General features: G+C 51.1%; 8 protein-coding genes across 8 annotated transcripts; 4 read left to right on the forward strand and 4 right to left on the reverse strand.

Annotated features, from left to right (window-relative positions):
• Positions 1-1,413: 1,413 nt before the first annotated feature.
• Positions 1,414-3,532, reverse strand: N7477_003593 (dolichyl-P-Glc:Glc1Man(9)GlcNAc(2)-PP-dolichol alpha-1,3-glucosyltransferase ALG8; the record flags this gene model as incomplete). Its single annotated transcript, XM_056965256.1, has 6 exons — positions 1,414-1,938; positions 1,988-2,127; positions 2,180-2,673; positions 2,729-2,922; positions 2,974-3,052; positions 3,108-3,532. 6 exons carry the CDS (start codon positions 3,530-3,532, stop codon positions 1,414-1,416), a joined length of 1,857 nt encoding a protein of 618 aa, XP_056825209.1.
• Positions 3,533-3,668: 136 nt separating this feature from the next.
• On the forward strand, positions 3,669-5,208 carry N7477_003594 (uncharacterized protein; the record flags this gene model as incomplete). Its single annotated transcript, XM_056965257.1, has 4 exons — positions 3,669-3,754; positions 4,061-4,436; positions 4,491-5,019; positions 5,081-5,208. 4 exons carry the CDS (start codon positions 3,669-3,671, stop codon positions 5,206-5,208), a joined length of 1,119 nt encoding a protein of 372 aa, XP_056825210.1.
• Positions 5,209-6,215: 1,007 nt separating this feature from the next.
• Positions 6,216-9,389, reverse strand: N7477_003595 (putative PHD finger domain protein; the record flags this gene model as incomplete). The annotated part of the gene is made up of 3 exons (XM_056965258.1): positions 6,216-7,575; positions 7,635-9,043; positions 9,090-9,389. The coding sequence occupies 3 exons, from the start codon at positions 9,387-9,389 to the stop codon at positions 6,216-6,218; spliced, it is 3,069 nt and encodes a 1,022-aa protein (XP_056825211.1).
• A 932-nt stretch (positions 9,390-10,321) lies between these two features.
• On the reverse strand, positions 10,322-11,837 carry N7477_003596 (curved DNA-binding protein (42 kDa protein); the record flags this gene model as incomplete). The annotated part of the gene is made up of 5 exons (XM_056965259.1): positions 10,322-10,503; positions 10,556-11,368; positions 11,427-11,531; positions 11,587-11,670; positions 11,810-11,837. The coding sequence occupies 5 exons, from the start codon at positions 11,835-11,837 to the stop codon at positions 10,322-10,324; spliced, it is 1,212 nt and encodes a 403-aa protein (XP_056825212.1).
• A 616-nt stretch (positions 11,838-12,453) lies between these two features.
• N7477_003597 (endonuclease/exonuclease/phosphatase family protein) lies at positions 12,454-13,215 on the forward strand (the record flags this gene model as incomplete). Its single annotated transcript, XM_056965260.1, has 1 exon — positions 12,454-13,215. The coding sequence occupies one exon, from the start codon at positions 12,454-12,456 to the stop codon at positions 13,213-13,215; it is 762 nt and encodes a 253-aa protein (XP_056825213.1).
• A 1,188-nt stretch (positions 13,216-14,403) lies between these two features.
• N7477_003598 (SWI/SNF chromatin-remodeling complex subunit SNF5) lies at positions 14,404-16,856 on the forward strand (the record flags this gene model as incomplete). The annotated part of the gene is made up of 2 exons (XM_056965261.1): positions 14,404-16,356; positions 16,425-16,856. 2 exons carry the CDS (start codon positions 14,404-14,406, stop codon positions 16,854-16,856), a joined length of 2,385 nt encoding a protein of 794 aa, XP_056825214.1.
• A 387-nt stretch (positions 16,857-17,243) lies between these two features.
• Positions 17,244-17,726, forward strand: N7477_003599 (uncharacterized protein; the record flags this gene model as incomplete). Its single annotated transcript, XM_056965262.1, has 1 exon — positions 17,244-17,726. One exon carries the CDS (start codon positions 17,244-17,246, stop codon positions 17,724-17,726), a length of 483 nt encoding a protein of 160 aa, XP_056825215.1.
• A 1,130-nt stretch (positions 17,727-18,856) lies between these two features.
• On the reverse strand, positions 18,857-20,256 carry N7477_003600 (survival factor 1 family protein; the record flags this gene model as incomplete). The annotated part of the gene is made up of 5 exons (XM_056965263.1): positions 18,857-18,955; positions 19,011-19,386; positions 19,482-19,865; positions 19,967-20,182; positions 20,237-20,256. The coding sequence occupies 5 exons, from the start codon at positions 20,254-20,256 to the stop codon at positions 18,857-18,859; spliced, it is 1,095 nt and encodes a 364-aa protein (XP_056825216.1).
• Positions 20,257-20,515: the final 259 nt, after the last annotated feature.

Below are 20,515 nucleotides of genomic sequence, written 5' to 3' on the forward strand. Positions count from 1 at the left end.
CATCTGGTCAATTTATGGAGAACACTGTGTCTTGAGAATGTCGCGAGTGGGAAAGGAGCCACTTCTTCTTCTTCTTCTTCTTCCCACCATCGCTGATTCTTTTCCACTATACTCATCTTAAATCAACAGAAACTTTCCAAACAGTATATAGTACTCAAAACAGTTTGGCATTTCACCTTGATAGAGATTCAATATAAATTAGATGGCGCATCAGTGGCACGCGGTCAGGTCCGAGGGTATGAAAATTTCTTGCTATGCATTACACCGACCTTATCTATTCACAGAAACTGTGACAATGTATTCGAAATAATCTACCTAAATACCCTTTCACTCGATGTACGAACCCCTTTATAACCAATCCAAATCTTGTCATCCCTTTTCGCATCCGGCCACCCGAAGTCAAGCCCCACCTATGACACGAATTGACACGCAACTTCTTAGCCTGCCAATGTAATACCTTCATCTATCAGACTTTTGTCATCTGTAAGTTGAAGAGCCCTTTGGTCACTTTTATAGGAGTGTAGTCAGCTTGATCAGTTTCGACTCACTCTCGTGGCGTCCCAAATTGAAGGCTCTTCTGGCCTTTGGTGCAGAAACGACCGCAAGTAAGTGATTTCGCAATTATACTACAAATACGCGGCTTTTTTTGCACGCGGTTAAACAGCCAGCTGGCTGGAGCTATTCATGAGGAGAGCTGATTAGGCATATGACTATGTCACCTCTCGCGTGGGGTTGGAAAAAAACCCCCCCCGAACATGCATTCAATGATGAGAGGTGCAAAAAAGGGCTCCACTTTATGAATTTAACCATGTTGCAGAGCCTTTGGAGACGAGGTCTCTAGCAACCGAGGACGTTCTATCCCTGTAGAATACTGTATATAAGTAGTAAGCTAGCTCCATTCAGCATTCGAGTTATATTTATATTAACACTGAATTGGAGGCAAGACGGCTGCGTGGGCTAGCTAAAGGATATGTCTTAATCCAGATGGATGACCTTGTTCAACTCTTACACTTTGAGTACGCCACCTCGGGCAAAAATATAGTCTACGGGCGGAGCTACATTCCGTTGCCAGAGTTGAGCCCCCCCCAGCAAACAGAACCAAAGATCCAATATCTCTAAAACCTACTATCTTACCAGAAATCACCACACCCATCCAAATCAGTATCACTCCCGCGATTCGTACCGAGCCCGCATCTCGCAGACGGCAAGCTGCATGGAATCACGGGTAGCGCTAACCGTGTTTGGAGCATGCCGCAATAGACTTTTATGGTTTGGTGGGTCTGACCCACGTGGTGTGCTAAACGGTGCAAACAGATTACGTCACCATAGTAGGTCGAACGAGTTTACTTAATGGGAAACTGAAACAAGTTTGGCTTTGAATTATTAGCTGATTCATGGGCTGAGACAAATTATCTATGCAGTAAAGTATACCACCATAAATCCGATCCAGCTGCCGACTACCCCGAGGGCTGAGTAGCTGCTCATGAACATCAAGGGCAGGAACTGGAGCCTTTCCCATCCGAAAATCAGATAGTGCCCCAATGAGCAATAGATAATCAGCGGAAGGGAAATGGTCAGATATAGCAAGGAAAGTCGGTCAAATACGAAAATGCGCGGCCGTTCTGGGACCGGCGCGACCCGGTCGAAGACGAAGAGGAACAGAACCAGCCAGGAGATGGTGTACACGGTCTTGAGCGGGAATTCGGCTGCTGTGAACAGGAGCGGGAAAAGAGAAACATGGCCTGCTACTGCGAGCGGTCGGAATGCGCTGAAGTAGCGGCGGTCTTTGAGTGCAATCAGACTGAATGGAATGATGATCAGGAGCACGGCCTTCTCATGAACATGCCAGCCGAAGAGGAAAGATGCGTATCCACAGAGAGTGATGGCGCCCACGAAGGTGTCCCAGTCGGGACGGAACCATAGCTTTACCAAGGGAACCTGAAAAGCGTAAGAAAGGGGCATGGAAAATTGTGAGATGGGTGCATACCAGCTGGAAGACGAAGGTCAGCAGAAACGTATGCTCCTTGGTCACTTCGGGGAGAATAGCAAATGATGTGTCTCCCACGAGGCCACGAGTAACACTAGTTAGCGCTTCTCGGTTCATTGGCAGCCCTAAGCGAGGAGCGACTTCAAAGCGGATCAGCAACACTTCGAGACCCTTCTTGGAATTAGTACTCACGTGGGATCAAAGCACGATCAGTGAATGAGTACATAGCCCAAATGTTAGGCGCCCAGTACGCGTGGCATAGCCCTCTCGAGAAGGGGAATAGACGATCCTTGAGTTGAAAAATCTGGCCCCACTGCACGAAAGGTCCGAAAGCAATGACAAAGATGCCAAGCACACACACTCCAAGCTTGATGGTATTTCCAAAACGCGGCCGGAGGACATTCTTGGGGTCGAGACAGTAGGCGCGCAACAGATAAACGAACCAAGCAAGGGAGAGGTAGAGGTATATATGCTTGAAGCAAAGGAGTGCGGCGAATGTAATCCCACTGTATAGGAGGGTCGATTGCTTGCGCGCCAGGACAATAGACAGGATCATGATTCCGTACATGAATCCATTGTATTGGAAGTGGATGTGGTCGATGATGAATAGACCCGGTGAGAGGAGAATTGAGAGGCTGGCAACATGCGCAGCCTGCTTGTTTGCAAGGGGAACCGACTTAACGAATCTACGGCAATTAGTGAGCAGCGCTGTTCATACAGTCCATAGGGAAGTTGTCGTACCGGCTGAGCGCGAAGACCAGAACTAGCTCGGTGAAGATGACAGTGCCTCTTTGGAAGTAGATTGTTTGCCAAGAATCATAGTTCAGGTTCTTCACAGCCAGCATCGCAGGGTCAATATACGCAGCCGCTTGCGACATGAGCCATTCAAAGGCCGCGAAGAATGGCGGGTAATCGAGGGTCCATTCCGAGGTTTTCTAAACGGCTGTTAGAGCCTACTAGATAGGCCAGAATCCCAGTAGACCAACCTCATAATACCATTCTTGAACCGGGAGCGAATTGGTAATGGCCAGCCAGTTGCGATGGACCTCAAAATCGGTGGATTTGCTGTAAAGGCGGGAGGATCAGCACTCAGCAAGTGTGCGGGACAATGGAAACTCACTATGCGGGGAATAACAAGACCTTGAGCGCACCTGCAAAAATGGCGCACTGCGCCAATGACGGGTAGAGCTCAGCCATTAGAGCAGAGGGGCATTCCTGAGTCCCGAAGCAAGTCGAGCCAGAAAGTTGAAGCTCCTCCGCATATCGGTCACGTGGATGCGGAGAATATAACAAATCAGGAGAAGGCCAGGTATCAACAGCACCACCTTCCGCATGGACTTCTCGGACGTCGGCGTCCGACACACCATTCTCAACAGTGTCCAGTTGCACCACTTCATTGACATCTCTCCTTCTGCAGCTGCCATCGCCAAGGAGGCCCGCCTGTGTGTCATTGCCATTGTCGTCGGGTGGATCACTACTCGCGTTGTCGCTAGCCTTTGCGAAACCTCTCGGACATCCTGCGATTGCAAATCCCATTCCTAGCATAAGGACTTGAACGCTGATTGATCGATACTGCGCTGTGTCTGACTAATATATCGGGGGCCTCTATTGCACAAGGATTTTTTGAGGTCTTTCCATTACTAGTTCTATTGACTACGAAGCTTTTACTCGATCTGCCACAATGAGGACCTTCTCTTCCCTGGCCCTACTTGCCATTGGTGCTGTGGCCCAGGTTATTGAGAGCCAGAGCTTTGGTTATGGTGAAAGGTACCCAACAAGCCCGGTTGCATGCCCTCTTTTCCGTGCCAGATTTAATTAACATCTACGCTAGGATATCTCCAACACGTCACAATCTCCCAGGATGGAATATCGGCGGTGAGGGCCATGACCCTTCCCTCGTATGTTGCCTGGTTTTTTTCATGTGCCAATTCTGACCCCCAAGCTAGCTCTCCGACAAGCTCATTTTAACGCCCCCCTACCCCGGAAACACACGAGGATCCGCCTGGTTACAAAGCCCGTACGTTACCCTTGATGTTCGAGCTGACAAAGAAACGAAGACTGAAAGATATACAGTTCTTTGCAACAAGAATGGTCCGCGGAGTTCCAATTCCGAGCAAGTGGTCCCGAAAGAGGGGGTGGCATTCTCCAATTATGGTATACCAAGGATGGCCAGGCCCGAGTTGGGACCTCGAGCATCTACACTGTCGGCCAATTCGACGGCCTTGCCGTGGTGATAGATACGCATGGTGGACGCGGTGGAAGCATCCGCGGCTTCTTGAACGACGGAACGACTGATTACAAGAGCCACCGTAGTGTCGACAGCCTCGCTTTCGGACACTGTGACTATGCCTACCGTAATTTGGGCCGGCCCTCCGTGTTGAAGCTGAAATACACCAGCTCGATCCTTGAGGTCACTGTGGACGATAAGGTCTGCTTCTCAACCGACAAGGTACGCCATGATCTTCCAAGTCGCACCGCGAACAGCCTTACTAACCCTAACCAGGTCGCTCTACCTGCTGGCAACACTTTCGGTATCACTGCTGCCACCCCAGAGAATCCTGACTCCTTCGAGATCTTCAAGTTCATCTTGGAATCCGCCTCTGGCCAGAGTGCCCCCGTGTATCAGAATAACGCTCCCCAGCAGCCTATACAGAACCAGGCACCCCCTGCCAACCCTCCTCCCGTTGCCTCTTCCGGCCAAAAGGGTCTCGATGCCAGTATTGCCGCTCAATTTGTCGACCTGGGCGGCCGCCTCCAGCTTGCCAACAAGGCCACCAACACCATCATCCAGGACATGAAAAGCCAGGCCGCCAAGAGTGAGTCTCGCCACGCGGAGCTGCAGCAGAAACTGGCCACGAAGAGCGACCTTGCAGCCCTTGACGTTCGCCTTCAGCGTATCGAAACCCTTCTCCAAAGCGTTCAACGTGACATCCAAGGACGGGACTATAGTGGCAGCTTCAGCCAGCTTCACGATACCCTACGCTCATCGCACCTCAGCTTGACTGAGAGCCTGCAGGGTCACCTGCTGAGTGGTACGTCTACCTTTCATCTGCCAAAGTAAGAAGTATACAAATGAACTGACATCATATACAGCCATCACTGCCTCAACTCCTCGCATGGGCTTCTTCATCTTCCTGGTCATCGCCTTCCAGCTTCTCCTTGCCGCCTCGTACATCGTCTACAAGAAGCGCCGCGCCAACATGCCAAAGAAATTTCTCTAAATTCTAGATACGCCGTTGACTGGTCACACCAAAGCGTGATACTTCTGTTCTTGGGTGTCGTTAATTACTTTGATTTGTCCTAGCCATTTGACCCTTGTTTCGGGTCTTGATGTAGAGTACGAAACGGATTTCGTTCTTACGGTCTCATTATTGCCTTTCACATGAGTATGGTACGGACTAGCCAAGAAGATAACGCAAATAAGCCCGGACGCTCTGTTCTCTCGGGCTCTCTCCACATCTTCCCGAGCATGTATGTGCTCGTCTTTCGGTGAAGCCCTTTATCAAGACACCTTGTGAAATGTCTTATAATTTTAGCAGACTGAAATGATAGTAAGCACCGTCAATTCATTGACAGACATAATATCCCCGTACTTCAGCGGCACGGTATATTTAAATAACAAGATGGAAATAACCCATTGACGGCCTATGCAAAATAATCGTACAAAACAAGATTCTTCGAGTCTCGAATGCGCCGTCCCATGCTCGTGTCAATTTCGCAGAGTCCAGAACCAGGAAAATGCAGAACAAGAAAAAAAATACCCGGGCCATCGCAAATAAAAGAATTCCTAGTCAGAAAACTCGAAGAATCCGAAAAGGACAAGTTGGGAATCGACGAAGGTTTGCGGTCGCAAAACAGAAAGCCTGAAACTAGGTTCGAGTATCATCCCTCTCCCTAGATAAAAAGAAGAAAAAAAACGCCTCTGTCCATTGCGAATTGCAAGTTCTTTATAGGGTGCTGATGCAAATGGTATGCTGAAGATGATGAAAAAATTGAGGAATTATGTTGCGTATTGGTGTGCGTGCGGGAAGGTTGCACCCCTATGATCGCGTCCGACTTTTCCTAGGCAAGGCCACGAATAACCTCATGGAGCCAGACAAACTCGTAATGCAGGCGAGTTAATCGGAACTGATGTGCTGGCGCTTCTGCGCCGGCTCCTGGTCATCTTTGGTCGCTTCTTCGGCATCAGCCCGAGATCGCTTTTTCTTGAAGTTGAGGGCCGTCTGCTTCAGCGTAGACGACCGGGCCCGAGGAAGAAGTTCTCCATCGGAAAGGCCAGACTTGGAAGCTCGAGGTGTCCGAGGAGCGGCCTTGGGGGTGACCGACTTGCGTGAGGATCGAGGAAGAGATTTATGGCGAGGAGCCACGGAAGGGGTTTCATCCGGGCGAGATCCAGTCTCGGCATCGGGAGTGGTGGAGGCGGTGATTTCGTCACCGACCGGAAGATCAGAAGCAACATTTGGGAGAGTAGCCTGAGCTTCTTCTTGGGCAGTAGGCTCATCATGCTTGGTGGCGGTGAATGTTTCCTCAGACGAAACAGTAGCGGACTCGCCGACCGGGGGAATAGAAGTCGGGCCTCCATTATGGAGGCCGAGAAGGTGGCCGCAGCATCAAACTGCTCTTCGGGCACAGTACCAGTTCGCATGCTTTCGATGGCATTTTTGATCTGATGCTCGAGTTCAACAGGCAATTCGCCCGCATCGCTTGAGGCACTCATAGAGGACAGATGCTCCTTGGTGAGCTGTCTGGCGATGGTGATTGCAGTTTTGGCCACATTATCGAAATACTCGCGTTCGCGCTGCTGCTTCTTCTCGCGCACAACGCCAACAAAGTCAAGGACAATGTCGCCAGCAGGGAGGCGCGCTCGCTTCTCGCGCCAGTCCTCATCGAAAGTGGTCTCCCGTGGATCATCAGTAGTAAGAATGTCGACATCAACAGCAACGCAATTCTTGGGGCGGCGCACACGACGCTCTTGCAGACGACCTTCAACCATCTTGGAAACAATCATTTCGTCCGATCGAACGTGATTAGGGCACATCCAACCCTTGGAAGGGTCAGGGGGATTAGCACGGGGCGGGTCCAAGCAGTCTAGATGGAAACGGCTTGGGCAGTAATCACATCTTATGATAGGACGCACATTCTCGCTAGACAGACCACAACGAGTGCAAAGAATGACTTGGCCGTTTTCCATCAGCCGCAGCAGGTTGGGATCGTTGTACGCCGGCACACCCGCCTGCTTCGGTGCCTTAGTCAGCCGGGGCAGGTGGGGGACAGTTTCGTAGTATCGTTGTTCTCCCAAGTGACCCGAGTCGTACTGAACCCTCTCACCCACTCCGGCAAAGTAGTCCTTGATGTCCGTGGGCGGGCGGAATTCGGTTTTCGTCTCGTCGTGAGCCCGCCGGATCATTTCTGTGGCGCAGTTGCGGACTACGCAGCTCATGCAGTGCCACTCACCCTTAGGCGGATTTTTGGGGTCCATGGCGGGTCTGACACATCGGAAATGGAATGCGTTCGAACATGTGTCACAGCAAAGCAAGTTTCCACCTCGATCGCACTTGTAGCAGTTGTCGCTATTCTCAGGAGGCTCACTGTGGGCTGCCATTAGCATGGAAACACCAGTAGCCGGCAAAACCAAGATTTCACTTACACCTGATCAGGCATGAGCCGAGGAGGATAATCGGCAGTCCAGTCGTTCACGCAAACTGAGTAAACAGAGTTCGAGACGTCGGAATCAACGGCTTGATTGGGGTCTACACCAAGTTCCTCATTGGCTCTCTGGGGCCTTTTGGCCGGTTGGTGGCGCTTCTGCCTCTCATTAATAACTCCTCGTACATCAGGTGTCGAGGATGAGTCTTCGGCCGCATCAGTAGCACTGCTTCTTGAAGCAAGAGAGTTGCGTCGATTCCGCGCTCTTCCCCCCATGGTATAAGGCTGCATGATGTTAATCTCTTCACCGCGCTTGGGACGAAGAGAGCTGCTTTTAGGAGCGGCCTCATCATTTTCAGCCGGCATGGTCTGGGAAAATCGAGCGCGCTTCTTCTGTAGATTCTCGCCAAGAGTAGGATCTGCTTCCCACTCGCGACGACGCTTGAAAGAAGTTTCATTAATGGGGCACGGCTTTTTGGGCCGCTTGAGAGGAGCAGTGTTGGTCTTTCCGCTGACAAAGGCCTCTTCGAGCTTTGGCCCACTGGTGTCACGGTAAATGTCCGCGGTCTTGAATGGTGTCCGGCCGGTGGGCTCAGCTTCGAAAGATTGCGCGGATGAAAGCTCCGACTCACTGTTCTCATGGGTCAGAGCCCGGGCGCGATCTGCAGAGAGTGATCCATACCACTTGCTCGCATCATCGATGGAGTGACGCAGCATGGTTTTCAGTGCGAGTTGTAAAGAATGATCAGCGTCGTCTCGGCCGATGTTGTGAATCAGCGACAACTTGAAGTCGTCATTGGAGATACCGGACCAGTAGTAAACAAGACTCAACGCAACTTCATCCTCGCCACGCTTGGCAGAGTGGGAGATCGCAAGCTCCACAACTCGCTTGAGCTGTTGGACATCATATCTGCGGGACTTCGGATCGGGGAGAGATTTCAGCATAGCGACAAAGTCGCGGGTGACAGCCGTCCTCTTCTTGGGAGCCCTACCGTCTGTGACTGCTGTAGCAGGAGGAGACTGAGGCTGGTGCAAGGGGGTATCGGCTCCGGGTGCGTTAAGATGAGTAATGACAGAGTCAGTCAAGAGTTCATCTACAGGAGTATCGAGTGGACTTTCTGCAGGAGAGAAAGATGGGTGGACAGTAGATTTTTCAAGAGTTTCAGAAACGGGGGTCGCAAGATTGGTGGTGAGAGCGTCCCCGTCGATGTCCTCACTGAGTATTGTGTCTTCAATAGGAGCTCCGATCGTCTCCCCAACAATGCATTCAATGGAGCCATTCAAGACACCCATTTTCTCGATGCGAGTCATAAGTTGGCCGTTTGCCGGAGCTCCCGTCGCTGCCTCCTCTGCCACCGGCGTGATAGGCATCCCCGTAATGGGATCGTCGAGCACTTCGCGCGTCGCCAACTTGGCGCGTTTAAGGACATGTTTTGGAGGTGGCGTTTAGACCAACGCTCTTGTACTCCGCAGGCGACGGATACTGTCCGATAGGCTTCATGGTCCAGAGGTATTTGTTCTCTTTTAAGCGAATGGGATCGGCATCTGCCCAAGATGGGCGCGCGCGTTCCGCGATAGATTCTTCCCATTCACTGATGTCGTTCAGCTGCGGTAGATATCTGGTCACGTGCGCATCGCCTGGATCAGACGAAACGCGTATTTGACGCGGATTATGCTCGTGAAGCGTTCGACGCTGCGCGGGTTCTTCTGCGGGTTGGAAAATGGCCCGGCGCTGCTGGGATCGGAGACAAGGCATGCTGACCGCCCTCGGGCGTAGGGTTAGCGCCACGCGGATCTCTGCCTGAACGTGATCTATACAAAGCTAATGGTTGGCGATCTTTCACATTCATTCTGTAAGTTATAGGCTGAAATGTAATTCTGAGAAGAATGAGGGATCTTGTGTGATGATAGAGTGAAAGGAAACAGCGTAACACTGTCTTCATATGGCTGATCTCAGATCGATGGTACTCAGAGAGGCTAAGAACTTCTAGATTTGGAAGGCAATGTTCTTTATGCATAACCTGATTGAGCACAAGAAACTTTCTTAGATACAGCGACTTGGCATCGTATTTAACTGTTGCTAGTGTGTAGATAGTGTGATAGGCAGAGGGAACAGGAGGATGTTAGATCGATGAAAGTAATCGTTAATTCAGCAGGCCCGCTAGAGGTTGACGACTTACCATCCTGATCAAGAACCAGTGGGCATGACATTCAACTATATCATCTCAGATCGATGCTTTGTCTATACTCAGCATTGAGAGGAAGTATACTTCGCCTAAGATTTATTAGGTCATCAAGCACTGGGATGCAAGTGATATACAATTTTACTCTCGATCACTGTCGCATGGTGATAATCTAGCTTTTGGCTGACAATGTCTCCATTTGGCTCATGACTTCTGCTGCGCTGCTAAATACATGAAAGGCATACCAGAAAGCCCACATGCCCCGGCTTACACTTCAACATTGACTCCGCCAACAAATACCGGAATCTTCATTGAGTGCCATTGCCGCCTCTGCTCATACTTACCACTCATTCAACACCTATTTCCCTTTTCATTGCTGGTAAAATCGTAGGTTGATGGGGGGGATTCGTCATTGGATATCTTTTTTTTGTTGATTGAAAAATCGAGAAAGGGTTCCAAGACCGGAGTATATTGCACAGGGAAGACAACGCTAGTGTCAATGCATTTACTCCTTGGCGGTGACCTTCTTCTTGTTGCTCTTGCTCTTCTTGTTACCAGTCGAGCGAGCGAGAGGCTGCTCAAGGATCTTGAGAATTTCCTCATCCTCAATCTTCTTGTCGGACTTGTACTGGGTGAGATCGAGCTCGGCGGGGGCAGCAAGCTTGGTGATACCATTCTTGGTAATAGCTATCACTGGAATTAGCAGTGCATCTGGCCGCTTGATGAAGTCTGAACTTACCAATGGTAGTGAGCAGGCGGGAAACCGGGGTGTTGTCAGCAGAACCGCTGGGCTCGTAGGCGCGCAAGACACCGTTGCGAACACACTCGACAACACCGACCTTAGCGGCCTTCTCATCCTCGAGCTGACGCAAGCTGAAGGGGAATGTACCGAACTTCTTGACGACTTCGGAGAGGGTCTGGCGAGAGCTGGGACGCTTGAGGTGGTAGGTGGTAGTGGTGCGGCGGTGCAGAGTAGTACGGTGGTCAAGAGACTTGACCTTGCCGTTGCCCAAGCTGAGACCAACCTCAATACCCCAAACCTCACCAACCTCGGGGACACCCTCACCACGGGTGCCGTCACCGGGGTTCACGATGATCTTCTTGGTGCCCTCAATCTCGTTGCGGTCAAACAGCCAGCTGGTGGTGTTCTCAATGACGGTGCAGTCGTAGGCCTTAGCGATCTTCTCCAGGTAGGAGGAGAGCTGAGCCTGAGTAGGAGCCTTCTGAGCGGCGGCCTTCTTCTTTTCCTCGTCAGTGCCCTGGGCCAGCAGACCCTGGGGAACCATGAGACGCAACATGACCTCGTTGGCGTAGTGGGTAGCAAGGATCAGGTCGGCCTCGCGGCCGGTGACAGGCTCCTTGGCGGCGTCCTTCTTGGGGACAACAACCATATCACAGACGATTGTTCCGAAACCATCGATCTGAGCACCAAGCTGGATCTTGGCGATCTCGCCGGCCTTCAAGGTAATCTCGGCCTCGGCGGCATCGGACACCAGAGGGGTGTAGGGAGTGACATAGGAGCTAGGAGAGACGGTAGTGGGGTTGGAGATACCTTTGAGTCGCAAAATTAGTTTTGCACTGTATCATCTTGTGGATAGAAGTAGACCAACCCTTGGCAATCTTCTTGCCCTTGTAGACCTTGGCAATTTCCTCCTCGAGGAGCTTGTCACCCTTCTGGCAAATCTCGACAATCTTCTCGCCCTCGACGCACAAAGCTATCATAAGACATTAGAATGCATGACGTCGAGTACAGAGAGGAGCGCAACATACCAGAGACGGCCTCGAGCACTTTGTGCGAAATTTGGGCAGCGGTCTTGTACTTGGTCAGGGTGTCGGGGTTGTTGAGGGTGTAGTCTAAACAGAGCCAAGGAAGTCAGTTCCAAATTCGAATCGGGTGGTTTGTCTGCGTAGGCCTCCCAAGGAAGCTCATGCCATTGACCGACAACACCCACAAACGTCAGAGCTTTCGCGGGAGCACAGTATGTCTACATACCAACCTCGGGCACTTGGGTCTCCGCCATTGTGATTTGAATTGAACTCGCGGTTCTGCGAGAATAAGATAATGTAGGTGGTTCTCAGAAGTAGATCTTTAGGGAAAGAAGAATGGATCGAGAGCAGGTCGTGTGCAGCGAACGAGAGAGCGTTTAGCGGTGGTGGGGGGAGTTCCCACTGTGGCCTGACAATTCAGGCGGAGCACGGCTAGGGTTACGAGCGGAATAGACGTCATTCGTTGACCTCATTCTTGATCGTTACAGACCTGAGACACGCCCCAGAAACATAGCTGTGGCTAAAGTTCTCAGGGTGACCCCGCATATAATCCTCGTCCAAGCCTTCAATTCGTGATCCTCGTGCCGCTGAGGGTCCCGTGAGCCTGCAAGGATCGGGGCTTCTCCATCCGCTTCCCCTCCCCCAGTCTCTTCTCTGGCTTAGATCTCCCTCCGTTCAATGTCGTCTTGAGATACGTTTCTTCAAATAGTCTATCTTCCATCCTAGTTCTATCTTATCTGGGCTCGTGGCTTAAAATGAGATCAACGTCAGAGCTCCCGATTCGTGTACTTACTCATAACATTCGGTATGCGACTACATCTCCCTTCAAAGGAGAACGGCTGTGGGCTGAGCGCAGGCAGTTAATGCTGAATGAACTCGAATATCATACTCGCTACTGTAGGGGAGTCATTCATTTGTCTGCAAGAGGTTCTCCACAATCAGCTTGAGGATATTCGAGCGGGGTTGAATCCCACTCAAGGTTCTGAATCTCAGAAATGGGCATATATCGGGGTCGGTCGAGACAATGGCCATGAAGCTGGGGAATATTCCCCGATATTCTATCGCCCTGCAGTCTGGGAATTACTGCATTGGGAGACAGTCTGGCTGTCCGAGACACCTTCCAAGCCGTCGAAGAGCTGGGATGCGGCCTCTATTCGCATTGTCACCATCGGCGTATTCACCCACCGAGCCAGTGGAAATACCGTCCTCGCCTTGAACACTCACTTGGATGATCAGGGGCCTCGCTCACGGCTCGAAGCTGCCCGCATCATTCGCTCCAGGATCCAGGGATACCAGCGGGGACAATATGGAGGCTTCATCTCGGGCACCTTCTTGGCTGGTGATCTCAACAGCCAAGAGAACCAGGAGGCATATGTTGATCTCACAGGGTCTGGAGATTTGCGTGATACATTCAAGCTGGTCGATGCCTCGCGACGATATGGCAACATCGTTACCGCGACTGGATTTGGTTATGGAGGCCATCCAGAGCGCATTGACTACATTCTACTGGGGTCCGAGGGCAACCAGACATGGCGAGTAGACGGGTACTCTGTAATGCCAAATCGGTTCGATGATGGAGTGTTCAATTCGGATCATCGGGCTGTTGTTGCAGACCTTACTCTCATGGGCTAGCATGGGATCCTAGCATTCTAGAGATCTGCTTCAATGGCATTGCGTACCTAGACATTCGACAGAGACGACATTGTTGCTCCTGTGTTCAATATTAGTGGCTGTTGTCTTTCTTCAATCTGTCTATCTTTCGGGGACTCTTCAAGTCCTTGAGGTCCGTTTCTGGAGAGTGGTGAGAGGTCAATTCGTCGCCACGGTGGCTATTGGGCCATTGGAAGCTCCACGGCAATAGCTTGCAACGTGACCTGTATTGAAATAAAAAAGCCTCATTGAACGCAGTGACCTCAATCGCCGGTGCGTGTGTTTGGTGCAACGTCTAAGGTGTTGAATGACACCGAGTGTTGCCGGATTCTGCCTTTATGCCTTAACAACAAGGCATACAACAAGGCATACAACAAGCCACAGATATTACGATCACATGATTTCTAGCATGCCGTCGAATCGGCCCTGGCGCAGTGTCCTTGCTGGGAGAGAATAGGAAAGTAGCGATGACAACTTTACGATTAATAACCAAGTAGCCTCCTCCCTCAATTTGTAGAACTAAACGGGCATAGGTAGGCATGGAAAGGGCGCCGAGGCTGTCCTTGCTTTGCTCGGGAGCGGACATCTCGTAATCCTCCCAATCTCCTCTGAACTTCTCACACACACCCGCGCGCCCTGAGGAACCGCCACCAGCCTCACCTTTGCGCAAGCTTGACTCTCAGGACCACCCAAACATTGTCTCCCATCCCTGCCAATTTTACGCAGGTGACAACGTGATCTCCCAAGAGTCATCGGGATCTGTTACCGGTCTGCCTAGCCGACAGCGCGATCCACCTCCTTCCCCCTTCGACCTTGGTATGTTATCACTTCCCCATCATTACACTATATTCGCTGCTTTGCCATTCCACCCTCGTTTGGCTTGAGACTATCGCGCAGCTGCTCTTGATGTCCCTGGCGCGTCTGGTACATGCGCCCGTCGCGACCCGTGCAATAACTAGTCCGCACCTGACGCCTGACGCCGCGCGGTCGCGACGTGATCGGGGAGCTATGCATATGTACTATGAATCTCTCACTAATATTGATTAAATTGCGCTCCAGATTACACACAACGATGCTCTTCTAAACGCATTAGGTTTATCTCGATCGCGTTGAGCACCACTCCCTCTCGACTATCACGCTTACTGCGCCATATCACAAATTCAATCGATCATGCCATCCCCTGAATCGTTACATGGCTTCCTACCATCGGAACAGTTTTCAGTAGATTCCCAGTCAGGCGAACAGAACGGCTCGAGCGCGTCCAACACCGCCCGAGGTTCAGACTCCTTTGACACCGCCACAACTGCCGATACCATCTCAGAAGACAAGCAGAACGCAAAAGCCAAGATGGCAGCCACAGGGATGGCGGAAACCAATGAGATCAATGGCACGCCCCATTCAAACGGCACGAGTGGCTCTGCGCAAAGTAGAAAGCGATCCCGCGACGGGTCAGTCATTCAGGCCTCCGACGTGTCCGGAGTCCTGGCTGTACGTACACGCGAAACACCAGTCGAAAAAATTTTGTTGGAGCAGTATGTGAACCGCGAATTTGAATACGCAGCTGCGGCTGCCTGGCAAAATCCAAGCCAGGAGATTCAACGACAGAAACAGTCAGAACGTGATTTCTACTTGCGATTACGGCGCGAGTATCAAGCGAACCCGGCAGTCTTGTACGGAATGGGATATGAGGGATTCGGGAACCCACGGACGGATAGGGGAAGTCAAATTCCTCAGCTCTTGTACCCATCCAACCGACGTCGGCCTGGAAACCGAAAGACACGGGAATTGCGAGTCTCCCGCCGGGATCTGAAGGTGCAGAGTGAGCAGATTGAGGACCTTGTTCCTATTCGGCTCGACATCGATTACGAGAAGATCAAGATTCGCGATACCTTCACCTGGAACCTTCATGATCGGGTTGTGTCTCCGGATCTATTCGCCGAGAAGCTTGTTGAGGATCTAGGTCTCCCTTTGGAGACATCGGGCCATCTCATTCGTGAGATTACCAAGAGCATTCAAGACCAGATTGTGGATTATTATCCTCAGATCTATATGCATGAGGAACCCCTGGACTCGCATCTGCCGTTCACTGCATATAGAAACGAAGAGATGCGCATACTAGTCAAGTTGAACATCACGATCGGGCAACACACCCTCATCGATCAGTTTGAATGGGACATCAATGACCCTCAGAATTCACCTGAGGAGTTCGCTCTGCGCATGACGAACGATCTCTCCCTCTCAGGTGAATTTACGACCGCCATCGCTCATTCTATCCGTGAACAGTCTCAAATGTTTACCAAGTCTCTTTACATTGTCGCACATCCCTTCGATGGTCGCCCCATTGAAGATCCCGATCTCAGCGCCTCTTTCCTTCCCACTCCCGTTTCATCTGCCTTCCGACCTTACCAATCAGCCAAGGAGCACACGCCATATCTTTACGAATTGAACGAAACAGACCTTGAGCGAACTGAGATCTCAATCTCTCGAGATCTACGTCGCCAGAAGCGGTCGATCAACCGTCGCGGTGGCCCTGCTCTCCCCGATCTCAAGGACCGTCAACGTACGATCCGGACCTTGGCTTTATCGTCTGTCATTCCAAATTCTGCTGCCACTATCGAGGAGAGCAACGTGATCAAACGTTCGGGCTCCGGCCGGCGTCGTGGAGTGACAACACGTGGTGACGATGAATCAGACGAATTTGATAGTGACGATTCTTCTGTTGGTTCCCCCGCGATTGGCCCGCATCTTGCCCAGGGAACCGCCCGAACAAGAGGCATGCGAGGCGCTGCCACGGCTGCTCATGCAGCTCTGCGTGCTAGTTTGGGTCAATCAGCCACCCCCGAGCCGGTCCTTCATGAGCCTCGAATGTCTTCTCGGCGGCAAACGTACAGGGAGGAAAGTGTTGAAGAGCCCGAAAGGTTGATCGTGAGGTTCAAGCTTTCTCGAGACAGACTTGTTGCTCTGAGAAATGGACAGCGCATCGCTGGCCACCCATCCTCCGCCCATGCAGCGAACGCCATGGCACCACCGTCTGCCCAGTCTCGACAAGCTGCGCACCACCCCCGACTTCAACAAACCGGAGCCGTGGACGCACCGAACCCGCCCCAGGCTGGGGTACCAGGTGTGAGTAGATATTGAGAAAGATAATCCTCAGATTATTGGTCCCTGGCTGACCCATGTGCGCATTCCAGCCCCCACCACCAAGCTGGCTCCAGGCTGGCCTCAATAAGTTGAAACAGTCCCATCCCAATGACTCGTTTGAGGGCGTGATGCGCTATTCCGCCGTGGATATCGAAACTCTTGCCCCCGTGGCCAATCCCAACACCCTATCTTCCGGCCAGAAGATCAAATATCAATATCTTCCTCGCATCCGCTGTCATGATTGCCCCGGCAAACTTTACACACCTGGACCGGGCATGACAGTTGATAACTTTGAAGTCCACCTTCGCAACCGACAGCATAAGGAGCGCGTTGAGGAGCGCATCGTGAAGACTGGTGGTGTTCCCCTCTCCTCCAGCGGTCACAGTGCTAGCGCCAGTCCGGCACCTGGTGCGAGGGCATCGGCGAGTGCGAGTCCTGCTCTAGGCGCAGCCCAATCTCCTGCCATGGGATCGCAGTCATAGCCGGATGACGAAGGCGTTTGTCGTGTGCGATGTTCTGACTCGCCTTCTTTCCAATGGCCTGTGTTTCTCTATTTTTGTTTTACAGCATTTGACCATCCCTCCATTTCTAGTTCTAGGAACCCATTTCTGAGCCCTTTCTCGGTGTTGGTGTATAGGATTTCCTCAATTCTACAGCGGCAGAGCGAAATGATTGGTGAATTCTTGTGCGACAATGTCGTGGATGCTTCCGCATAACGATGTTTATGTGATTTTGCTTGGCATGTAATAATCTGTGACAGTAGGATTTATGGTAGATATTGAGCGCTTTCGTATGGAAACATCTGCCTATTGTATGGAAGTTAATGAGGTAGAAGTGTTCAAGAGTGTGACTGATCCTATGTGACTGCAATGGGTCATTTGGTTGCTCAGCGGGATGGCGAGTTAAAGCTCCTCCTGTCCTTTTCTCTGTCCCGCGAAGTCATCGCAGGAGAAGCCTTCGATGATCTACAGGTCCATGCTGCTACCAAAATAGCATCTTCACGCCTTCAGAAGGAGCACTTACTGATTCAAAGGACCAAAACAATGACCTCTGTACCACGGATCGACGTGAATGTTCGGGCAAGGCGTGGGCAGACTCCGCTTATGTATGCGAGTGCGCTAGCATATCATGCTGCCGTGGAGAAGTTGTTGATGCGTGATGATATTGATGGTTATAGTCAAGGTCGTGGTGGGCAGACGGCGAGTCTCTATCCTGTGCATGCTGGGCATGAGGATGCCGTGCAGACGCTTGTGAATACTAGAAAGCTGAAGGAAAATCTTCAACGCCAGACTGTGCCGGATGTTGCGCGAGAAGGATCATACCCGAACGTAATATTCGTGCTGGATTATTAGGTAGGTTACCTTCCAAAAAATATATGCGGTGTTAATTGCAATAGAATTACATTGGTCATACAACGACCTCCATTTTTCAATACAATTGAGCAAAGTCGTCTCGGCCCACAGAAATTGGCCGCAAAAAAAAAAAGGATACCACAGGAGAAGCGGATCAGTCGATCGTTGGCCTTAATCTTTTTAGGTCAAGCATCGTGTGTTGGTTCACTTCCACCACATAATATATAGTTTAGTTTGAAGATTCTGTGCTTAGAATTTCAGAGCATCCTGAGCTCTTGCTTTTCCGCCCGCGCAAAATACACATACTAGAATACACGGCCCTAGCTATAGCTCTTAAGCGATCGAATGTCTCTTCCAAAGAAAACATTTCCACCATGAAACATCCCAGAGGAGTGGCCATTATGAATCTTGAATCGCACTGTTGATTATATCATCAGGTCGCGTGGTCTAATGGTTATGATTTCTCGCTCACACTTCATCCTGTGATGGCTTCGGCGCTCCGAGAAGGTTCCCGGTTCGATCCCGGGCGCGACCACTTTTTGCTTGTCCATAAATCTCGATCTTGGTGCACTGTATTTTGCGGTTCGTGAATTGCATTTGTCTTTTACTAATTTTCAGGAGAGACCTGTGGTCTTTGGAACTATAGGACGCAGAAGTCATCTGTCAGGGGTCATATTGGCTCGAATAAATTTGGCAAAAAGGGTCATTGATATGATTGTACACCATCAAAGAGTTATCATTATGCCGAAATCGCACATGGAATCACTTCGCTTGACTCACGCGGGGATCTGGTATTTTTCGGTAGTTTTCTCTTTCTTACTGATGATGTATGTCCAGTTGCGAAGCACGTAAGATGATCTTATGCAACTCAATTCCAGAAAAAGAACGCAGATCTCTGCCACGAGATCACGCTTCGAATAAGCACTGAACATATATATTCAAAGAATCGATCAGATGGGATCATGGTCAATAGCATTAAGTATCCAGTAAACAGTCTGTAGAATATCTGGTACATAAGAGGTCGTCAATCTCAATTGCCCTCGGCTCATATTGTAAAATGACTCAATATTGAAACGCCAACGGGGCCCCGCACGGGAAAAATGTCCTATGTACGTTTATAAGAACCGAGTCTACGAGATGAAAGTTGACTCAGAGAACATGGTGCCCTCCTCAATAGTCTCAGTCTCACCAATCTTGACCTTCAGCTTCAGCTTCTCCTGGGGAGAGAACTATCGAGAGATGTCAGTGCCTGGCATAGAACGTAGAGTGCGGAGAAGAACATACCTGGAAGATATAGGGCCTAGTACCGGCAACACTGCCAGCAATGGTCTTAATGAAGCCAGGGACCTCGCCCATCACGTCGACACGATCAAGGCGCTTGCCGAGAGGACCATCGACCTCGGCGGTGACATCCTGGCCGTCGGCGGTCTTGCCGGTCCAGGTCCACTTGATGGACGTGGGCTCGGGCCACTGACTCTCGATATCCTGCTCCGAGGCAGTGTGGGTGCAGGTGTTCTCAGAACCGGCATAGATGATCTCGCCGTCCCTCAGAATACCACCAACGTTGACCTTGGTGGAACCGTAGGAGGGGGAGTGGTGAACTCCATCATGATGGCGGAGAAGGTGGGGGTCTGGAAGTTGATGAAGTTCCAACGAGCAGCTATTACGTTATTAGCGTTTAGCTTCTATATGCATCTGGGAAAGTGGTGATTACCGGCATGGTGGGGTTTCATGCCCTGCAAAGCGGGGATAAACACTCCGCGGCCGTCCAGTTTGTAGGTCTTCTCCTTGGTGACAATAGAACCCTCTACGGCGCAGCGGGGCCAGAAGCCGTGGAACATGGATCCCCAGGGATTCTTGGGGTCGGTACCAAAGTAGGTGGTACCGTTCTTTCCGACGACGAAGCCGGGAGCCTTGCGAGTGAACTTGAGGTCCACGATGCTGTTGGGGTTGACGGTAGACTTGATGTGGTATGTGTCACCTTCCTCGTTGAGAGTGATGGTCAAGTTATCGGCGCCGAAGGAGTGCATGCCCTCATCGAACATGAAGTTAGACAGGGGGTTGGTGTTCCAAACGTGAGGGCCATCGCCCTTGAGATTGAAGATCTTTGTATTGAAGTGCGCAGTGGTATGGATACCACTGTCATTTGAGGAGAATGCCATGTCAGCGCAATTTATATGGTGATTATCCCTTCCCGTCCTAGGAAGCGGGATATAGAGTGCGATCAGAGGAATGCTCACGCAATGTTGCTGTAGATAACCTGGACCATAACCAAATCGCCACTGTCGGCCATGATGTAGAAGGTCGCAGTCTCGACATTGGTGTACTGGTACGCCTTCCATTTCAAGGCGTCCTTGGTCAGAACAGTGTAGGGAGTCTCGCTGGCCTGCTGGGCGACGGACTGAATGGCTTCGGGGCCATAGATGGGTTCTTGCGTGCCCACGGCCGCGGACAGGCTGTGGAAGAGTTAGCTACCACCGCACACACATCAGTGGAGGAATGGAGCATACGTCGACTTGAGCCAGTTCATGGTGTTGTCAAATTGGAGAGATTCAGAAAAATAGAAAAGGGAGGTGAGGGAGGGAGATCGACGCGGGGCCAGAGTTAGTTCGGATGCGAATGGGAACCCGCCGGGTGAGCTAATCCACGAAGCAGAACAGCCTCAAATAATGAACAGAGCGGAGACGTCAAGGAAGTCTTGATAAATAGTCTATAGTCAAGTCCGACGAAATGCTTCCAGTGGAAAGACCTGATGACGTTGAGTTACTCTCCTACAGCTCGCTTCGGTC

This window comes from Penicillium maclennaniae (assembly GCF_028827695.1).
Source record: "Penicillium maclennaniae strain IBT 15551 chromosome Unknown utg000003l:1.0-5670915.0:1.0-5674809.0, whole genome shotgun sequence".
In the NCBI taxonomy this organism is placed as follows: Eukaryota; Fungi; Ascomycota; class Eurotiomycetes; order Eurotiales; family Aspergillaceae; genus Penicillium; species Penicillium maclennaniae.